General features: G+C 38.2%; 2 protein-coding genes across 2 annotated transcripts in view; both read right to left on the reverse strand.

The window, feature by feature from the left end:
• The window catches only part of LOC124165346 (RISC-loading complex subunit tarbp2-like), a 62,386-nt gene that overhangs the window by 10,047 nt on the left and 30,014 nt on the right, over positions 1 to 22,325 (reverse strand). The window contains exons 5-6 of the mRNA XM_046542705.1: positions 16,712 to 16,839; positions 10,335 to 10,499 (exon numbers count right to left, since the gene is read on the reverse strand). Of these exons, the coding sequence (XP_046398661.1) occupies positions 10,335 to 10,499; positions 16,712 to 16,839 (293 nt within the window). The remainder of the gene's footprint in view (positions 1 to 10,334; positions 10,500 to 16,711; positions 16,840 to 22,325) is intronic.
• On the reverse strand, positions 18,435 to 22,087 carry LOC124165345 (piggyBac transposable element-derived protein 3-like). The gene is made up of 2 exons (XM_046542704.1): positions 20,824 to 22,087; positions 18,435 to 20,704 (listed from the first exon to the last, which is right to left on the reverse strand). Exon 2 carries the CDS (start codon positions 20,693 to 20,695, stop codon positions 18,932 to 18,934), a length of 1,764 nt encoding a protein of 587 aa, XP_046398660.1. The 5' UTR covers positions 20,696 to 20,704; positions 20,824 to 22,087; the 3' UTR covers positions 18,435 to 18,931.

The following is a 22,325-nucleotide window of genomic DNA, read 5'->3' on the forward strand; positions in this document are numbered from 1 at the left end:
CGTAATCAGACATGGCTTAGTCCCAAGAAGATACATTGAATTAATTACACACCATTTGTACGTTGAAGATGTTGTTATAACATTGAAATCTAGGCCACAATAACTTTTCTTTTAGCCGTGGAAAATTGCAAGTGTTTATTTCAATATTGAAAAATTCCGCTCCATCACGTTCGAATCTTCGGATTTTGTTTGTAAATTGAAGTAAGTATATGTTTTAATGTAGAGCGTTTGAAAACCATTAATCATTCTACCAAATAAAGTTGTTAAGCATGGAACGGCAACTAAATATTATCTTCCGTACAATGGTTAGAGTTATTTATGAAAGAGGATATTCCAGCGTCACATGCAAAAGGTTTTGTGCTCTCACTCATACAAAATACTGCATCGAACAAGCAGCTTTGTACGCAGTCACGCGCGCGAGTGCATAGTTAAATACACCAAGTATGATATTCGACATGAAAAAACCATTTGGCTAACCTGGGATTCGAACCCGGATATCCCCGATGGCCGGTCAAATATGCTACCAATTATACAGCGAAGCAACCTTTTTACTTGAATATGAGATTCTCTTTTTCCTTGTGTCTAAGATTCGCCTAGAAAAAAATTACTTGGTAATGTAACTGACCGGAAATCGGGAGGATCTTGCTTCGAATCCCGGCTTAGCGAAATGTTTTTTTCGTGGCAAATAACAGTCATGGTATATATGTATTCTCATTTATGTTTAATAATAGTGGAGTATAAGAACAAAAATTCCCTTCGAAATTTAAAAAATGGGAAACAACAAGTACAAGACCTAACTTCAGTGCAGGGTGCCATCCCGGAAGGGTCATACAGTGTACTGAGGGGTAGAGAGAAATTGATCTGGTAATGCTCGTGAGAAATTTTAGTTTCTTCCCAATGACTACAACCGCTCTGCGGTGATGTTAGTATCATTTTAAACTGAAGAATTTATAATGAAATTACATTTAGTTGCCATAAATTTCTAGACGTATTATTATGCCGAAGAATTTCAACAGTTAAATTAAATGAGTCTACCTGATCCTGCGCACTAGTATTTCACATGAAGTCTCGCATATTTATATCGCAATGTGGTCGTTTACTCTGACACGAAATCGTAATTTTAGTTAATAATTCGGTCGATGGATGGGTAAAAAAAACTAACTACCTCGTTCAGTCATTCTCACCAAAATTAGAATTGAAAAATCGCGGAAGTTGCCGCCCACTTCCGAGAAATGTTGCATTCATCATCAGAGTTTCGGTTCATTACGACCTGTAGTGAGAACCATTCATTGAGAGAATCAGTCGCTCAGAAGAGTGTAAGCAGCACGTGAAACAGGTTTTTGGTGAGAAATATAACGCGAAGTTAGTTTGCATAATTCACTCGAGCGAAATAAATATCCCACATTCGAGTATTATCCGTGTGTATTGTTTGTTTTCTCGTCACTCCCGCTACACAAGTAAAATTATTGTCTTATACTTGTAAAACTGGTTCGCAGGTTTATTGGATCTCATGTATCTATTTTTGCTTACAAAAAGCATATTTACGCAAATAGGAGATAGTTTACGATTAAATTTGGTCATCTAGACGTCATCGCTGTATTACATCGACCAAACATCAACCCCTGCTTAGTGATACGTTGGTTCAAGTTCAAATTCTTTCTTTTCGGCGACTCACGTAATAATTAATAATAGTAATTTTAATAATAAGAATATTTTTATAAGAAAATAACTTATCGAAGTTTTCTCCCCCGGTTGCAAGTTATCGAGAAACATATACGTCGGAAATCGAAGACAAATAAATCAACGTGATACTTTTCATATCGTGTTTTGATGACATAACGGTTACTTTTGAAAATGTTTAGACACGAAATGAAGGTATGCACAATATATTACCTACTCGGTGAAATATTTATTCTTGGTTAGCGTCGGCAAGAACTTAAAAGGCAATGGTGTAACCTAGAACCTAACTCATAATGTGCAGTATATTCTCTATATTCATCTTATTTTCAATGCTTGGTTACAAAAAATTAATATATTATAGTCATAGCCAATACATTATCGAGAAGTAATTAATTTAAAGCAGTTTCTCCCTCTACAGTGTAAATAGCATCTTTTGTTGTAGGTTTGGAATGCCAAAAATAGTTAAAATAATTTGATAGACTATTTATTAGCTGCATCACGTTTCTACAGATTATACGTGGATGAAAATACGTGTCTAAAGATATAAAAACTGTTAATAATGTAGCACACTTAAAAAGGATTATTCCTAGTACTCCTTTTCTACCTTCCCACAAAATATATGCTTCCTCTTTCCTCCTCAATTGGTTTTCATATTCTTCTTCCTCTTAGATTTCCTGTCACTTTCCTTGCATGAGAACAGAAAACTTGAAAAACTCGCGCTCCCCCCCCGTTTCAAACGCACCGCTCGCAACACAACACAGGGCTTCGGATTATAAAGAAAAAAAACTGTTGGCCTGCTGGGGTCCGACGATGGGTGAGAGACGAGAAAGGAGGGGACACAAGAGACGTTGGAGGGGAAGTAGTGAGAGAGACTGCAGTGGGGTGGGAAGCTCTTTCCTCGAGAGTGGGGGATCACACAGCAGCGCCATGGAAGAAAAGATCGTAAGCGCTTGACGTTGAGAAAACATGCTCTGGAATTTGAGCTACAGCATAGTTATTACCAAGATGAGATTCATGAAACGTATCTTATTTCCAAGAAGAAGGATGAATGTTCTCATCTACCGAAAAAAAAAATTCAAATCGCGTTGTCTACGTGGTAGAATTACATCGAGAAAACAGGCGTTTTATGGTGTTTTTGAGCGACAAAAACTAAATAACAAATGCTTTTCAAAATTTTCTTTTTCACTAGCCGAGAACAATAATCTTAGCTTAAACCATATCCAAAACAAGTTCTCTCCAGAGTGTATAATAAGCGAGCAAATGGCGAGCAAACTGAAGTCTGCAGAGCCGTTTTTCGCGGACGTATAGAACACCCTTAATATTATTTTCACATCTCAGTTGACCCCACTTACCCCACTACTTGAGGGTAACTGGATCACCCCATGGCAAATCCCATTTGAGCACTGCCACAATTATTTTGGATAACTGGATCTATCAAAGTACTTTAAATTATCAGAAAAAATATTGGTTAACACAGCTATTTTGATTATTATGAATGTAAAGGCCGTTGTATCAGAACGGTTACGGAGACCTCACGGATTTCCCTTTCAAAACACAAACACCAGAGGCGGACTCTGCCAAGTCGAACATTCTGAGTTAGTGCTTCAGAGATTTCAATCGGTGGGGTGAATTCTCAGCTGAAAAATGCGCAGTAAATTCTCGGTGAAGCTTCATTCAATTCACTGCAATATTCATGAACTCTTCCGCGCATTCTTACATTATTAGATATAAAATCAATAAACATTAATATAGTCTAAGAGTTGCATCTCGAGCATTGCCAATCAAAATGCGTAACATTATTCCCCGAATTGACCGATCGCATGGATTCAGGAAAGTATGGTATCTCAGCGCTACATTACTAAACTGAATACTTAAATTGATTCATTATGTTATACTGCGATCTAAGGGCCCATAGTTTGCATTGTCTACTTGCCTTTAATCATTATATCTTCTGCCTTTTATATACTACGTAGATTGACGAATCTGGTGGTTTCACTGTCACAGTTAATACATGCACAAGGGGTTTCAAGGATTACGAGCAAATAACACAAAAAAATACCAGTAAATCACTATATTCTTAGACACATTCACACGCACATACACTCAATCTTTCACGCACACAAACATACTTTCATTCTCTCATATCTCAATAAAATGATGTGAAAATATAATCATTTGAATAATTACTTCGCTGGAAACATCGAAGAGTATTTCAAATGCACGAAGCTAATAAAAAGTGAGCTTTTATTCAGCCAACTCCATCATTAACTTGCAACAAAGTTAGTGGGGAAAAGCTTTCAATAACGCAGTATTCATTTACATTGGCACACAATATGAGAGAACGAGAAAAATCAGCTTAATAAAATCTTTGCAAAATACAACACGGTAAATCAGTCGCCAGAAACATGTAAACAAGTACGCAATTAATATCGTGTGTCAACTTTTTCTTCACTTTTTCGCATCGTTCATTGCTAACACTCAAAATTTCAATGCCTTCACGTGGGTGTCAACTAATTCTTTTCCGCAATAAAGATTTCTGCTCGTACTTCATTTTCTTTTAATTCCACAGATGGAAATGTTCAAACTTAAGGATACAATTTCTAATGTTTGAAAGTCGGAGTTGGGGTGCGTATGGAGTGTAACAAGCTGTACCCTACAGGAGTGAGCGCAACCACTTCCATTGCTAGAACTGCAAATTTTCACGTTGATTGGTGAACTGGGATTTATAAGCGATTTTTCTACAGAAATAAATGAAAATTCCTTCGAGGAATGATAAAAAAAATGGGTCACTTTATTTTGTTTAGCACGTAAAAATCTCGATAACTATTCGATATTTTTTCTGCCATTGGGTATAAGAGCGAATATCTACTTCATCGCGCTCTCCATTCAAAAATTGATGTAATCACTTGAAATACGGTTATCACTTACGTAAGTACGGATTTTCGTAAGTCGAGACATACGTAACTCGGGGGATGCCTGCAGTTAATTTAGATAATTAATTAAGCGTGTACATAGTGGAAATACGGTTTGAGACATAATTTTTGCCGTCATAGGTTATCGGGCGATTGACTTCCAGGTAGAAGGTCTACACTAAAGCCTTCAAGGTTTCGGTATTCATGGGGGAGAAATGGAGCGGTGGCTGAGTTGCGTATGAATAGCATAAACACATAAAAGGGTCCGCTACAGAGTCTCAAACACAATGACTTCATTCCCTCCCAGCAGTCGTAGGCACTCTGCATCTGAAGTATACAGTGCAGCAGTTGCCCAGCAGTTGTTTCGATAGAGCCATACAGTGTAAAAACCAAGAGAACAATGGAAAAAAATAGGAATGCGGATAGAAAAATCAAGAAGTTATCAAGAAAAACCATAAACCAAGAAGAGAAATTGAAAGAGGTCAATTTCTTTGAAAATTGAGAGTGTCAAAGCGATATTGCGTGGAAGTTTAAACTCACGATGCTTTATTCTGAATAAAGACAAAGTTAAACATCAGTGACCTCAGCCGTACCAACTTCAACCAAGCGGTCAACACTTACGGAAAGTTCATCGTGAATCGAGCCACTTCCTCGTGGTGAGTTCTGGGTAGTTTCTTCACGATACTAACAGAGAGCTACTCAGTGTAATGCTTGGTGTTCAGGTTCTGTTCTTTCTCAGCCTTGGTTGAATTTCTTGTTTTAAATAGCTCCACAGGTACGTAATTCGTCATTATGATTGATGATAATTTAAAATAATTCACCTTATTTTTACTTTTTGTGGGATTATTAACTACCATATGAAGACTTGCTAAAAACTTAAATTCAATCGAAATAAATATCATTTTAACTGCGATTTAGCCCCCAAAATGGAATTTTAGAAACGTATGCAAAAATGAGTTTTGTTTTGCGGGTGGTCTATACTACAATTTTGTTGTTAATTCATAGACATTGTTTGAACCATATATTTTGTCAAATAAACTTCAAATTTCATTTTTATAAACTATAAACATGTATACACTCTTTGATATTATCCATTATCCCATATTTTCATTAAATTCGTCTTCACAGCCGTTTTATTCTGAAATCAGCCTGATTTTTCACAAAATTTTAAACTTTAGAGCTCGGGCGGCAGTGGTTAATATTATCCGATTTGAAAAAAAATTTGTGTGCGAGATCCTTATATCATTTCGCAACTTTCCCGCACAGGGCAAATTTGATCAGGAAAAAAAATCTTTTTTCGGCCTACCCTAATGCACAGTCCTCATCAAGTATAGCTTACGGAGATGGAATGATTTATAGGGAGGTGTTTTTCAGGTTCTGATGCATCACTTTAAAGCATGTACAGTCCTCATCAAGAGTTATTTATCACTATCCAAAACCAAACCATTAACCCAACTGCCCTGACCTGCAGAGCAACGCTCGACCGCAAAATACCGTATATCTCAGAATATAGTCCCCCTCTGAATATAGTCCCCCCCCCAATTTTGAGACCTCGGTTTTGGGAAAAATTTTAAAATGCAAAGGAAGGCAATTTTTCTGTGGTTAGCAAGTTAAGATTCTAGAGTCGATAAAAACCATTATTTTCTGTGAAGATTAAGAACAAATCTGTTCACATATTTTCCATCACAACAAAATAACTATACCTAAAACATGTTGTGATCCATTGCATGTATCAGTAATTTATAGTTCCTTAACCAGATGTAATGAAGAAATGAGAAAATGTTTTAAGTATCCAAGGCTATTGTATTTTTTAAACATTCACAAATTATTAATATTTTTGATTTCGAAATGACTACAAACAATGTCAATATATAAGCTTTAACTTAAATCCCATAAACAGTATAGCATTTGGCCCTGAAACTTCCTTAGATCCAGTGTAACACACCCATCAAGTCATCACAAATCCAAGTGACCTGAAGAATTTAGGAAATCTAAATAAAATTGTGTTAAATAAATTATAAACATTATAAAAATATTGCCATCAAATGCCTGCTAAGCAAAATAATTAAACTACAGGACTTACAAATATCAAAGTAATAAAATTTAGAAATAAACTTTTTCCAACAAACGTTAAAACTGAAAAAAATATTATATAAATTTTCAATGCCTCGTCGCGAATCATTGCATAAGTTACACAAAGAGCTTCTGCTCTGCATTTGCGCACAAATTCGATGATATTTTCCTCTAATTCTTTGAATCTGCCGCATCGAGACCCCCGAAATGACTTCCGCGATGTATTAGCACTTTGCAAGCGCTGTGAATACTATGATTTACGGCGTATTATGCAACGGCTATTTTTAAATTGGCATCGAAACTCCGTCTTTGATGGCCTCTAATCTGCCGCAGGATTGATCCTCATCTTTCTACTTGATCCATCACCTCACTGTTGAACGTAAAATTATTTTTAATAAAGAAAATATCGCGGAAATAATTGCGAAACGTTATGTGACGTAATTTATCGATCCTACTTACCCTGGCGAATTGAAGATATTCCTCAATAAATTGATCACACTTTCAATGCTGAGTGGCTGGATTTCGATCAAATGCAGTAATGCCGGTGCTTTTGGTTTAAAGTCGTCGATTATTGCACCTTTTCAGAAACAAATGCATCACCTACAGTGCAACCTCGATATAACGACACCCCACGGTGCACTAATTAACACTCGCTATAGCGAATTGTCGCTTTACCGGAGGTGGAGCAAATACCGTATATCTCCGAATATAGTCCCCCCTTTTTTTCCAAAAATGGCCACGGAAAAGTAAGGGGGGGGGGACTATAATCGAGTGTAATCCAATTTAGCATACTAAAGGTGACCATAAAGTAATAAATAACGGCATAATGGCTAATGTTCTCGTAGTCTTTCTATTTGAGTATATTTATGAGGATTATAATCGGAGATATTAGTAAATACTGCCACGTTTTACTGGAAATTAAGACAATTTTTACCACAAATGTTGTACAGATACGATTATTCCGATTCAAATAGCATATCGAATATGCGTTTTCACGGAATCCATCGGGTAGCCGCTAATTTTTCTTGGAAAAGTATTGTTAGAATAATTCAATCGACACTGATCACTTAATGACGCAAAACAGTAAATAATTAAAATGAAAACTAAACACACACTATCATTACATTAATCGAACACTAGAATTGAATCAGTAGTATATGTACCCGTCACTCATTTAATAACTACACGATTTAAATAATTGCGAAAAATAAACAGATAAAGTGAACCCGATTTAGCATTTCATTGCGTCCGTAGCTACTATACGTCCGTGCGGTTCGTGTTTACAACCACTGCCTTTACCGCCTTCATAGAACAAGAATGCGCAATAGGTGATGCATTTGTTTCTGAAAAGGCGCAATAATCGACGACTTTAAACCAGAAGCGCCGGCATTACTGCATTTGATCGAAATACAGCGACTCAGCATCGAAATTGTAATCAATTTATTGAGGAATATCTTCAATTCGTCAGGGTAAATAGGATCGATAAATTACATTGCATAACGTTTCGCAATTATTTCCGCGATATTTTCTTTATTAAAAATAATTTTACGTTCAACAGTGAGGTGATGGATCAAGTAGAAAGATGAGGATCAATCTTGCCGCAGATTAGAGGCCTTCAAAGACGGAGTTTCGATGCCAATTTAAAAATAGCCGTTGCAGAATACGCCGTAAATCATAGTATTTACAGCGCTAGCAAAGCGCTAATACATCGCGGAAGTCATTTCGGGGGTCTCGATGCGGCAGATTCAAAGAATTAGAGGAAAATATCGTCGAATTTGTGCGCAAATGCAGAGCAGAAGCTCTTTGTGTAACTTATGCAATGATTCGCGACGAGGCATTGAAAATTGATATAATTTTTTTCAGTTTTAATGTTTGTTGGAAAAAGTTTATTTCTTAATTTTATTACTTTGATATTTGTAAGTCCTGTAGTTTAATTGTTTTGCTTAGCAGGCATTTGATAGCAATATTTTTATAATATTTATAATTTATTTAACACAATTTTATTTAGATTTCCTAAATTCTTCAGGTCACTTGGATTTGTGATGACTTGATGGGTGTGTTACACTGGATCTAAGGAAGTTTCAGGGCCAAATGCTATACTGTTTATGGGCTTTAAGTTAAAGCTTATATATTGACATTGTCTGTAGTCATTTGGAAATCAAAAATATTAATAATTTGTGAAGGTTTAAAAAATACAATAGCCTTGGATACTTAAAAAAATTTCTCATTTCTTCATTACATCTGGTTAAGGAACTATAAATTACTGATACATGCAATGGATCACAACGTGTTTTAGGTATAGTTATTTTGTTGTGATGGAAAATATGCGAACAGATTTGTTCTTAATCTTCACAGAAAATAATAGTTTTTATCGAATCTAGAATCTTAACTTGCTAACCACAGAAAAATTGCCTTCCTTTACATTTTAAAATTTTTCCCAAAACTGAGGTCTCAAAATTGGGGGGGGGGACTATATTCGGGGGGGGACTATATTCGGAGATATACGGTAATAGCCAATATACCTGTTGCGAACAGATATACAGGAACAGGAGTGGTGCGGTGACAGATAAACGTAAGCATAAATCCAGACGAAAGGCGATGTTTTTTTTGAATCACTTAATTTCCTTACTCAAATAACGACTAACTATTCAAACAATTTATAAACGTCGCACTGAATAAAAATCATGCAAAGCATTGTTTCGTCAATCATTATATTTATCGAACGACAGTTTACCACATAATTTTGAGACTGAGCACTCCATTAACTTCATTTCTAAGAGATCGCTAGCAGTTACAGAGGTTAAGGAGTCTTGATGAAAGTCTTCCGGCGGTGAAACCCTCGCTATGGTGAGAGCCAACACCGAAAGGGTCTCGTAAAAACGAATTTTTAACACGCTTATTATAGGGTCAATTGACGGTGCATTGGCTATCTCTCGTAATAACGGTGGTGTCGCTATAGCCCGTACTCGCTTTAACGAGGTTCCACTGTATTGCGCATTCTTGTTCTGTGAAAGCGGTAAAGGCAGTGGTTGTAAACACGAACCGCACGGACGTATAGCAGCTACGGACGCAATGAAATGCTAAATCGTCACGAAAGGTTCACTTTATCTGTTTATTTTTTGCAATTATTTAAATCGCGTAACTATTAAATGAGCGACGGGTACATATACTATTGATTCAATTCCAGTGTTCGATTGATGTAATGATAGTGTGTGTTTAGTTTTCATTTTAATTATTTACTGTTTTGCGTCATTAAGTGATCAGTGTCGATTGAATTATTCTAACAATACTTTTCCAAGAAAAATTAACGGCTACCCGATGGATTCCATGAAAACGCATATTCGATATGCTATTTGAATCGGAAGAATCGTATCTTTACAACATTTGTGGTAAAAATTGTCTAAATTTCCGGTAAAACGTGGCAGTATTTACTAATATCTCCGATTATAATCCTCATAAATATACTCAAATAGAAAGACTACGAGAACATTAGCCTTTATGCCGTTATTTATAACTTTATGGTCACCTTTAGTATGCTAAACTGGATTACACTCGATTATAGTCCCCCCCCCCTTACTTTTCCGCGGCCATTTTTGGAAAAAAAGGGGGGACTATATTCGGAGATATACGGTATACCCCATCGAGCCAACTATGTACACACACACTTACACCTCTCAAAATTGACAGCTGAGGACCGTAGAGTTCTTGCAGCATCAGGTGAGACGTGCTGAGCGTTTGGCTCACATTCTTGCCAGCTGAACTCCCACCATCTTTATCCTTGATGGAGCAGTAGCCATCAATGGCAGCCTGATAATTTTTCTCCTCAAATTTCACCTGCCATAATAAAAATAAAAGTAATGATAACCAAGGAAAAGACCATCGTCCAGAAAGTCACTGAGGAATAAAACATCAGGTTCACACTCATTCCAACAGCACAACTGAATAAATAGCATAACAGAATAACATGACTTGAATAGAATAGCAAGAAAAATGTGGACAGATATGAAAGCACGTCACCCAAACTCTCCAATTGCAAGGTACATAACGTACATAAGAAACGTACATAAAACGAGGAAGAGGCAGGAGAGAATTAACATTAATCTTCACAATAAACACATTGAAAAACTTAGAAATTACGTCAGCAGACTCCCGATTATCCGGCTACGGTTTATCCGGGTTCCGGATTATCCGTACATGTTTTCACTCTCGCTCAATTCTTCTGCGATCTTTATAAAAAAATAAAACTGAACATAAAATCACCAGAATCACTCCATTATAATATGTACCAGGATACACTGCAGTCATTATATCCCTTCGTAAAACGGAAGCAATCAGACCCAAGCTGCATCCACGGGAGCACCGTGTTCCTGTTTTCCAAGCCTCACAGAGTATGACCGCACTCCATGATCACGGACACATGTCCCGCAGCAGTTGCAACGCGGGCAACTTGTGCGAGACGCGACTACGTCGCATGGTGCCTGACAGTGTAGTTTCCGACGTCGAGCAGTGGTTTTGAAGCATTCGTTCAAACCACTTTTCTGTATCTGACATCATGCACCCACGGATGTGTGGTTTTCGAAACCAGGCCTTAGATGGAGCATTAATAATACGAGTAAAACCATGTTATCGCCACTAAAAAGACCACGAACTGGCAAAGAAAGCTCTCAATGAGTCCGTTAAGCACTCTTAAATAACAGAATAACTGCATAAATAATAATGTATTGTTTGTTTTACGTAAATTGTGAACACTACAAAACATTTAAGAGAAAGTTTTGATTATCCGTGTTTTCCGATTATTAGTGCCGTCCCTCCCCATCACATCATTAGCCCATTCGGATCATCGGGAGTGTATTAGGAAACAGCTGTATGGAATGTTTTCTACATCTTCCTTCATCAAAAATGTATGGACACCTTACAGTCAAATACCTGATTGAAACTGATGGTGCAATAGCAGCTATACTAGACAGGCTTATCAGCACAAAAAATCATGGAAAATTTATAATGAAGGATATAATCGCATAACAAAATGTGAAACAATTGAGCATATAATCGCGTTACGCACACTGAAATTTTTTCAGGTACAAAAAGGTCACTCCTTCAAAATATTTTTCATTCTTTCCTACTCGTCAGCTTCATAATACGATCCTCTGAACATATGAAACCTCCCAAGATATTGCCGATGTGATCATCTTTTTTGACAATGAGTCAGTCAGTGTTTGCAGTTTTTTATACATCGATATACAAGGTGAGACTGAGCAATAGCCGTTTATCTGTAGATATTCCTTAAACTATCTTACTACTAATGCTAAAATTCAGGCAATTGGTGCATTTTTAATTGCTTATAAGGGTACCAAACGAGCCATACTAGGAAGGAATCTGAGTGAGCCCAGATGAGAGGTTGAGCTAACATGGATTGCCACAGTTATACCGTATAAGCGTGTGTAAGAGGCGCACCCCTATTTTGAGCATCAAAGCTATGAAGAAAAAAAATTTTGCAACATTTTTTAATACTATCCCGCGGTGTTGCAGACGTATATTCGATAACTGTCGAAATTCCAGTACGCCTGGAATTTCGACAGTTATCGAATTTTCCTCTTTCAATATTAATTGAAAGAGGAAATTTTGATAACTGCGGCGGTAATAGTGGCATAAGAGAGAGTAGAAAGAGTTTCGATCCTCTCTTAGCATACGCCGTTGCTCTACGATGCTTGTCCTATTCACGAACAATTTAGTTTAAATGCTCTCGCAGGAGTACTGCAATAGAATTGCAGCCGTGAAAATTTTAAGGCAATACACGACAGGCACATAGCATGAACCTTCCCAAGAGCTTGGACAACAATCGGGGCAATCTCAGCGCCATATGATAATAACCACATCGTAAATTTAACGGAACCACACTCGGCCCTCCATCAGCCAATGCCTCTGCCGTTTTTTTTCCTTTCCGAGACCCCACAGGAAAATAGGAAAACATCAAGTTACAGGGGAACAATCGAAACGTGTTTCATCCCTTCCCCGTCTCACCAACTGACCTTGATCGATCTCCCAGTTTATGGAGGCCAAAAGGCCAAAGGTGAGTCATCTACTGAGCCTGAAGATACCTCGATAGCTTTCAATAATTGAATGACACTCACGAGGTTCAAAAAAAGAAAGAGATCTAACGCGACGCATATCTGACAGAATTTAAGTTTTTTAAGCTCTAATTGTTTGACACAAAGATTTATAGTTACAACAAGACTACTAATATTCAAAATACAGGTGGTCCTCGACTTTCGTACACTCGACTTTCGTACAATCGCCACTTTCGTACGTCCAAAAGTGACACCTTTTACTCGACTTTCGTACGCTAAATTCGGACTTTCGAATGCTGGTCTGTAATTTTTTTAAAATTCCCGCTATGTTTATTGCGCATCCCAACATTCAATTGTTTCAAATTGCAGTATCGGCAGTATATGCGAACAATATGAACGTATATAATGAAGGGAATTGTTGGTAATTGACTCTGATCTAGGTGATTTATTTGGGAGAGAGACTGCCTGCTATAGGCTCCTTTATCAAGAGAAGAGGAAAGCCTTCATTGAAGATATTTTTCAAAAGACGTTGACTAGACATCATCGAATAGCTTTCAATAAAACTAGTAAGACCTTCTTTCTAATTGTGTTTTTCCGTTTGAGTGCTGTTTAATTCATGTAAACCTTCAGCAACGATATTGCACGACATATCACCCGAATTCCGTTTGTCTTTTGTCTTTTTTGAATAACATGCAGAACATACGCGATCACGAATGTCACCTGCCAAACATCGAATTTTGGTGTAAAAATTAAAAGGTATCCAGAGTGCGGGTTCAACGAATACATTTTTTTATGCTACTTGATACGTCCTTTTATTTATAGTGGACGTAATAAGTGGAATGTCAACTTAAACGCCAAGAGGAAGTTTCACTCGATAGCCAACGGAGTTCTTGTTTTTTAAACTTATATTTGCATTTTCTGCGTATTTTCGAAATAAATTATATGATTTGAGGAGTTTTATTAATATATTATTAAAATTAAGTCAATTGAAATGAATTCCGTGAAAAAAAAGTTTTAATACGTAAATTCCGCTCTTTTGGAACGTAACCCCTAATTAGTATGGAAGTCAATGGTTCGACTTTCGTACAATTCGACTTTCGTACAAGTTTTCGGGAACGCATTGTGTACGAAAGTCGGGGACCGCCTGTAGTCCAAACAGGACAATTTCGGAAGAAACAAGAGTAGCATAAGCGCATTCAAACAAGACGAGACGGACTGGAAACTTCAGGCAACGCAAACTGCGTATATCATATTGCTGCCCCTTCGCCCCTTTGCTTTGAAGACAACGACGTCACATGCAAGATCGGACGTGTTCTTCCCGTGCTCCTTCACTCATAGCCTCGTAGCTTGAAATACGGAGGGGAGGGAGCACGCGCGCTCCTTCCCCTCCGTATTTCGTTGCTTGCTTCGAAGACAGAGGGATCGCGCTCCTTCCCCTGGACCTCTCCTTCCGCGCTCCTCACTTATAAGCATTCCTGATTTCTTCCATCCACAATTTAGTCCAACAATGAACACACTCGTTCGAATTTTTTAAAGCGCAGGTTTTGATACCAATATAATTTTCAGTTGCAATAATCCTCATATTAGCGTCTGCAGATGATTTTTGAAAAATCATGTGCTCAGCGTAATGGCAAGACAGATGCTGACTATTAACCAGGTATGTCCTTCAACACTACGCGTTTCTCTACGTTTGATAAGCGATTACTATGGGCAGTATAAATGCCGTGGGATGCCCACTCGTGGCAGTAAATTTTGCGTGCCCTCCGGAGCGAAAAACCCTGCGCGATCTTCCATGTTCACCTCTGGGGTACCGACGTGACGGCGTAATGCTTACAAGAAATTCAAACAGGAGCATTTTAAAAATACGTTACTAAGGGAGTAACTCCCCTGCCTGCCGCTTGTTTTTGACCTAGGGATTCAGATGACCGACTCACACTGAAAACCAAGGCCACTCAGTTCCCCTTAGACTTGCGACCGGTGAAGGGGAGGGGGGGGGGAAGATAAGAAGTTTGTGTAAGAGGCGAACCCTCATTTTCGGCTGCAATTTCTGGGAAAAAAGGTGCGCCTCTTACACGCACTTATACGGTATTTCGTTTAATTTGACTGTACAGCAAAATATACTTCTAGTGCAACAATACACCCCCGCAATACGAAGTGGGGAATGGAAGTGAATAACCGTGAAAAGCTATTGCACACAACTCAATCACACATACAGACATGATTTGGAGTGAAATAATTAATGAATGCCATTTCAAGCTCCCAAGTATGTTTGCAAAGGCAGTGCTTAATTTCAATGTTCCCCTACTCGGGTAGTCATCCCACCACAGGGATGGAATACATTCTCCATTTATTTTTCATTTTTAGCAATTGCCATAGCGAAGGAAACATTCATGAACAGGAAAGAGAGCATCATTACGTATGAGTAAAAAGAAAAGTCTAGCGAAGGGAGCACAGCACAATTCAGAGCCAAAGCATGGTCTACACTTGGGAAGGAGGAAAGGAAAAGACCTGAGGGATTTGGGTTCAGGGGAGAACTGAGACGATGATGCTGACGAAGACTGACCACAAAGTGCTGGACATGGGGGTGAGGAGAGAAAGCTTAAGATACGGAGGAGATGGAAGGGGTGGATGTAGGGAGTACTGAGTGGGGAGGGGATGTTGAAAACAGCGTTAGATTAGGGGAGAGTGTTAGACAAGCAAGAAAGGGGAAGAAAGAGATTAGGATTAATCGCTGGAATGAAATAAAGTAGGCCTCGTAGAGAAGCGGAGAGGGAAGTCGAACTTGGGATGGGACTTGCCACGCTATTCTCATATTGATCCATGTTGTACAGTAGACTCTCGTTAATATGAACATCGTTATTACAAAGTTCTTGTTATTACGAAGCAAGTCGTTGGTCCCGACGAAAAGGCCTACCCAATCTAATGTAAAATAAAAATTAATAAGAAATCTTCATTATTTTGAAAATACGAATCTGATCCGGTCCTGGCAATTACAAAATGAACTTTATTACGAAGTTCCACTAGTAGTAGGCAACGGCATTTAGGTGGAAATAGACTACGCTACTTTATCATCATTGCACTACATTTAAATTCTCCTTGTGCATTGTGCCCAAGAGCGTCAATTATGGTACTTCATTCAGTAGGAGATATGTACTTCAGTATGCACGCAACATCAGATACTAAGCTTCATTCCTGTGGAATTATGGTGACCCACTCATTAATGCTCGCAAATTGGACGTCCAGTTAGTCCTCTTCCTACGCACATTGGATTTATGAACTTTCAGAGATATGACGTTTAAAAAAATTCAAGAGTGCCCAAAATTTAAAATTTGGTGCCTATGGAGTTCGCCGATGCGACACGACATGATGTACAGGAACTCGCACTTTGGGCTGAACAAAGTATCATTTAATCTGGTTTGAAGTCAGGAACTGTTCAGCGCTTCGCCCGTTCTTTCTTCCCGCACAAAGCGAATTTTTTCGGCACCGGCTACATTGCAAGCTAGATCAGTTGGTCACAATCGTGAGTTAACGCACGATTGTGATGCAGTGTTGCATTCTGCAAGATCTCTCGATGCCTTGTATAGGTTTATCAACTTAAAGAGCAAGGTCTCGGAACGCATCTTCTTCGTATATCGAGGACTTGTGCATAATTTAATCGCGTACATTACACACTTGACTCTGAAGATTATAAGTTTAGGAGATTGAAGAGACAAGAAATTTTGACAAAGTATGTTTTTTTTTATTCGATGATTCCTAAAAGAAACATTCATACGAACTTCGTTATTACGAACCTCTGCTTTTTCAGTCCCGTGAATGTCGTAATAACGAGAGTCTTCTGTAGTCTACATAAAATGGAATAGCTAGAATACTTTACTAGATAACCGAGTATCAGATAAAAATTTAATAAATTTGAGTCATCTAAACTATTTAATTGAGTGGCACAATAGGTATGGAGACCAGTAAAAAGGATGCACTAACCTTCTCAGCTTGCTTCACCGTTCTCGTCTCACTGATCAAAGGTGAGGCCATGGCCAGATGTTCCCTTATCTTGTCAATCATCAGCTTGGCAGAAATTTGTTTGGCTTGCTTTTTTGTGCGAGCCTTCCCTGGAAGCAAAATCATAATTCCATGACTTTTACACTCAAACATCATCATCATAACAAACATCCGTTCCACAAAACACCTCTGCACAGCAAATATACATCATGGCCCCAATCACCCTCTCATGAACCACACCTCTTCCCAAAAAGCATTTCTGTGCATAAAAATTAATTGGTGGCACACACAAGATTTTTCACCTGTTTAGAACAAAATACATAGCAAGATTTGGTCACTGACATTCCCAATTATGCCATCACAGAGCACAATGCCGAAGAGTAGCTAAAGAAATATGAAACGAACGATATGATACATTAATGCGAACAACCTTATTACCAAGTTTTCATTATTAGTACAGTCTGAACAAAGTATCAATTAATCCATCATGAATTTAAGAACTGTTCAGCATTTCACCCATTTTTCCTTCCCCACTGATGGCAAATTTTTTTCGGCTCCAGCCACGTCGCACGAGCAGCTAGATCAGTTTGTCACCATCATGAGTCTATGCAAAATTGTATTGCAGTGTTGCATTATGCAGGTTAACCAAACTTTTCAATGCCTTGCATAGGTTAATCCATTTATGAACAAGGTCTCGGAACAGACTTTGTGCGAAATTCAGTCGTCTAATTTTAAACACTTGGCTCTTAAGCTATTCCGCAGTGCAACTATAAGTACGGGATATTAAAGAGACAAGGAATTTTGGCACAGTATGTTTCTTTGAGATGATTCCTGAAAGAATCATAATTACAAACTCCATTATTACGCACCTATGGTTATCGGTCCCACGAACTTTGTAACAAAGAAAGTCTCCTATAATTCCTTTTTCATTCCTGTGATTTGAATGGTGTTGAAGGCCATTAAAAATGCACATATCCAGGAAAAAACATTTGAATTTTTTTCATGGGAATTTTGGAAAAATTCCTCACTTTAGCTGCTGCTTGTTGCAATGTAGCTTGATTTAACTCACTCCCAATAATTGGCCAGGACATATGAGCCAAAATATTTTCTGTACAGCAAACAATGAGTTTTTATTGCCTTAGAATTAGTAAGCTATACAGCAAACACTTCCATGCAAAAAGAAATTTTTAGTCCCGAAAAGTCTGTTTTAAAGATATACTACTGTATAAGCCCGTGTAAGAGGCACACCTTTGAGGCAAGTGATTTATGGTCTGTGGCATCTCGGAAAGGAAAAAAAATCAGAGGCATTGGCTGATGGAGGGCCGAGTGTGGTTCCATGAAATACGGCACTGAGATTCCCCCAATTGTCGCTCAATCTCTTGGGAAGATTCAAGCTATGTGCCTGCCGTGTTTTGCCTTAAAAATTTCCACCGCTGCAATACTCCTAAGAAGGTGTTTAACAGGTTGACTGCCGTGGCGGACACCGGTGTCCGCTGTGGTATCTTCTTCTCCCGCCGTGGCGGTCACCGGTGTCCGCGGAAAAAAGTTCGTCTTCGTGCGCCGGGTGACCGCCATTTACGTACTTTTGCATAGATATCTTTTCCGCAACGGCCTCAGCTAAACTGTCACTCCTTTGGTTTTTGCTAATTGTTTATAAAATTTTTTTTGCTGTCTTGAATGTTACTTACGTATTTTTTTATACCGGTTGGCACATTGGAAGCCGTTATCCCTCGAAGTAGACCTCCGGAGACGCTTTTTCCGTGTTAAATGTTTCATAAACTACGATGTTGTATGAGCAGGGAGTACTTACTCTTTGTTCGTAATCCAGGGCTGCTATATATACATTAAATCTGAAAGCATACTATAGTATGCTTTCAGATTTAATTGAGAAAGAATATATATCTTCTTTGGGAGACGAATTATATTTTCTACTCAGTGTTTTGCATCCTTCAGATAGTTTCAACTGGTAAACACATCTATAAAAAGAAATTGAAGAGAAGGATAACAAAATCTTTCCCAGCTTTACCTTATAATTCAAATTAACTTTACCGCAGTAATTTTGTAGGTCTTTAGAGCCCTCCTCTCACCGACATTTATTCTTACTTTCCCTTGCTCCTGAAATATCAGAAAGGTGAAATAAATAATATATATCCTTTTCAAATAATCACTTTTTATTGCAATAATGGACAATTATTCATATTTTTACAGATGATGTTTATGAAAGCAATCCAAACAGAACCGTGGCTTTTTAGGGCAGTCATCACAGTAGGTAGTGACTTTTTTCACTTTGTTTTTTTCAATTTCCCCAAGTTGTTTCTTTTCGTAGCATCCTCGGCAATATTTCCGATTGATTCGCGCACCTCCTTCCTCCTTTTTGAATGAATGAGTAGCCATTCTTTTCCGTGATGTTTGTGGCAATGTAAGACTGGTCGGAGATCTATCGCCCTGTGACTCATTTCCCAAAAGCGATCCGATAAGGTTTTCCCTGAATTTTACTATCTGCATCTTACTGCCACAAATTTGGTTGAAAATGAAATAAGCATTCACCACAGAAGTCCCTAATAATAGTTCTAACGCTACTTTTCTGTACCATTTCAAAGACCGACGCAATGGCGTTGAATAAGAGGAAAGTTGATCAGAAAGGTCTATGGATGATTTCCCCTCATTATACTTCAGGATAGCTACTGGTTTCAAAACCCTTGACCTATATTTTTCCACTTCCTCCATCTCGTTTGAGTGGCATGTTGACAATAGCAAAACATCGCGTTTATCTTTCCACTTCATTATTGACACACCTCTTTGATTTTCTTTGACTACTATTTCCCCTTTCTTAAGTTTTTTGGCCGTTACATCTTTGGGTATTCCCCTCCGATTTTTACGCAGGGTACCTAGTAAATGTGTCCTACGATCAAGAAGTGAATTGGCCAACTCTAAGCTCGTGTAATAATTGTCTGTAACAATCGTTCTGCCAGCATCTAGTAACTTCTCGGAGAGCTGCATAACTACAGCTGTTGGAACAGATCGCCTGGCATCGCGCTCACGTCCTGCATAAATTTTCATATTCCATACATAGCCCTTACCAGAGCACAATTTAAAAATTTTGACACCGTACTTATGCCTTTTTTGAGGAATGTACTGTTTTAATGCTAACCTGCCTTGAAATGGAATAATTGATTCGTCAACGCATAAAATTTCCCCAGGTGTATATAATTCCTGATAATTACAAATGATTTTATCCAAGAGTGGTTGAATTTTATGCAAACGGTCTTTGTTTGAATTTTCTTCATTATTGGAGAAGTGCAACATCCGTAACAAGAGTTCAAAACGATTTCTGCTCATGTGAGAAGGAGCTACATCATTACGATATATGAAGTTTTTACTCCAGTAGTCAGAAAGTTTTGGCATTTTTACCACACCCATATAAATCAGAATCCCAAAGAGCTTTTTGATCTCGTGAAGAGTTGTCGGTTTCCAATCTACCACACGAGATTTTCTAGAAGTAGTCAGACCTTTCACTTGATTGGCATAAATATTAGTTTGTTCCACTATCATTTCGAGAATTTCATTGTCTATAATGTTAGAAAATATTCCAAAAGGGGAAGGATTACTCATATCTGCAACTACAGCACTCAATCCACTCTGCGCCGTAAACTGAAAATTCGGATGATTTTTCACTGGTTCAGTCCAAAAGTCAGATGACGCATTTGGTGATGAGGGCACCGGTCTATTTAGCTGCACATTTTCACTCTCACTTAGCTCTCCGTCGGTTGTATCGGAGGTTGCCCCTCGTAGCAATTGTCCATCCTGCAAGGAATCGTCGCTTGAAGAGTTCACTCTGATGTCCTCATCACTGGAAGGGATATATTCATCATTTCCCGTTACACTTTCAGAATCAGATGACTCTTCTAAGTATTTCCTCTTAGCCGCTTCAACAATGAATCTGGTCCGCGGGGTGAATTTATCCATGTGGAATCACTAATGATGAAAGTAGATTTTGGTTCAACATTTCTTATATAATGAAAAAGATTATGAAAATATTCCAAAAATATACCAAAAAGTAGAAAAATGCAACTAAATATGTAAACCAATCTTACCAAAAGGACGATGACGCACCAAAGTAGAATTCAGCGCAGGACGCACAAAGTGGCACCGAGCACTCTTCACATTTCTTCTACTAATCGTATTATAGAAGAAAATGTAGCCTCTTTTCATGTCACTGTGACAGCACTGATCTTTCGAAACGTTCTGTCGTCTCAAGACATAAAAGCGCCCTATATATAATGCTACGTATACCTTCAACAAGTAGAAAGGGATACATTGTGTTGATGATGTGATATGAAGTTCCACACAATGATTTACATTAGTCGAATAAAAGAGTTCTCCGTCATAAACATAATAGCACTACATGTAGAAGGAAGGAGGGTCTCCTGGTATAACTTGTTGTTTAGTGTCTGTGCAGCGCCTACTGGCAGGAACGGACTTGAGTATACGCTAGGGAAGGAGACAAAGTTAGCTCCGCGGAGGACAGCTGTGTCCGCGGAGGGGGGGCGGACTGGAGAGAAAACTGCTACTAAGAAGTGTAATACTGAATATAAAATGAATGTAGGTGTTATTTATCACTACGAATATTTTACTGCACTACAAATGAAGTAATTGCCGTGTTTTCGTAAATTTATAGGTATCCGCCAGCGCATAAGTTGGTGGTCGTGACGCTGACACCGTGGCGGACACCGGTGTCCGCTAATTAAATTTATCATTAGATAGAAAAAATAATGTTACGTGCAATTTATTTTTTCATTAGCAAAGTTTTACTGCACTACAAATGAAGTTATTGCCATATTTTCGTAAATTTGTAGATATCCGCGAGTGCATAAGTTGGTGGTCGTGACTCCGACGCCGTGGCGGACACCGGTGTCTGCTAATTAAATTTATCATTATAATGAAAAAATTAATGTTATGTGCAATTTAATATTGCTCAACTCTATTAGTCACAATAAACACATTTAAATATTAACTTGGCCTAAGGGGACATATTTAAAAAAAACCCTCGGCAGTTAACCTGTTAAACAAAATTGTTCGTGAGTAGGACAAGCATGGTAGAGCAACGACGTATGCAAAGAGACGATAGGAACTCTTTCTAATCCCTCTAATGGGACATTGCAATCATGAAAGCAATGATTTAAAATTTCGGATTCATATTGAATTTCCGACCATACCTAGTAAGCATCATAAGGTTAAGACTATAAGTGAATACCTACTTATCACCGAGAGCCATAGGTATCATGAAAATTAGGCTGAAAAAATACCGCGAAAATTTTTAGTACTGAAAGAGGAAATTTTGATAACTGTCGAAAGTCCAGGCATACGTCTGCAACACAAACGATAACACAACAACGATAGGATAAAAAAATGCCGCAAATTTTTTTTTCTTCAGCTCCGACGCTCAAAATATGGGTGCGTCTCTTACATGCACTTATACAGTAACAGAATCATACTGAATAACTCAACACACTGCTGCATTTTAAGCATGCTGGAGAGCTATCAGATGTGCAAAAAATACACCTGCAGACTGCAGTTGATGACTTGACAGCTTGTC

Source organism: Ischnura elegans, chromosome 9, assembly GCF_921293095.1.
Source record: "Ischnura elegans chromosome 9, ioIscEleg1.1, whole genome shotgun sequence".
Taxonomy (NCBI): domain Eukaryota; kingdom Metazoa; phylum Arthropoda; class Insecta; order Odonata; family Coenagrionidae; genus Ischnura; species Ischnura elegans.

What these genes read in the sequence shown, in the direction of transcription:
- LOC124165345 (XM_046542704.1), bottom strand. Translation starts at nt 20,695, where the DNA reads ATGGATAAATTCACCCCGCGGACCAGATTCATTGTTGAAGCGGCTAAG.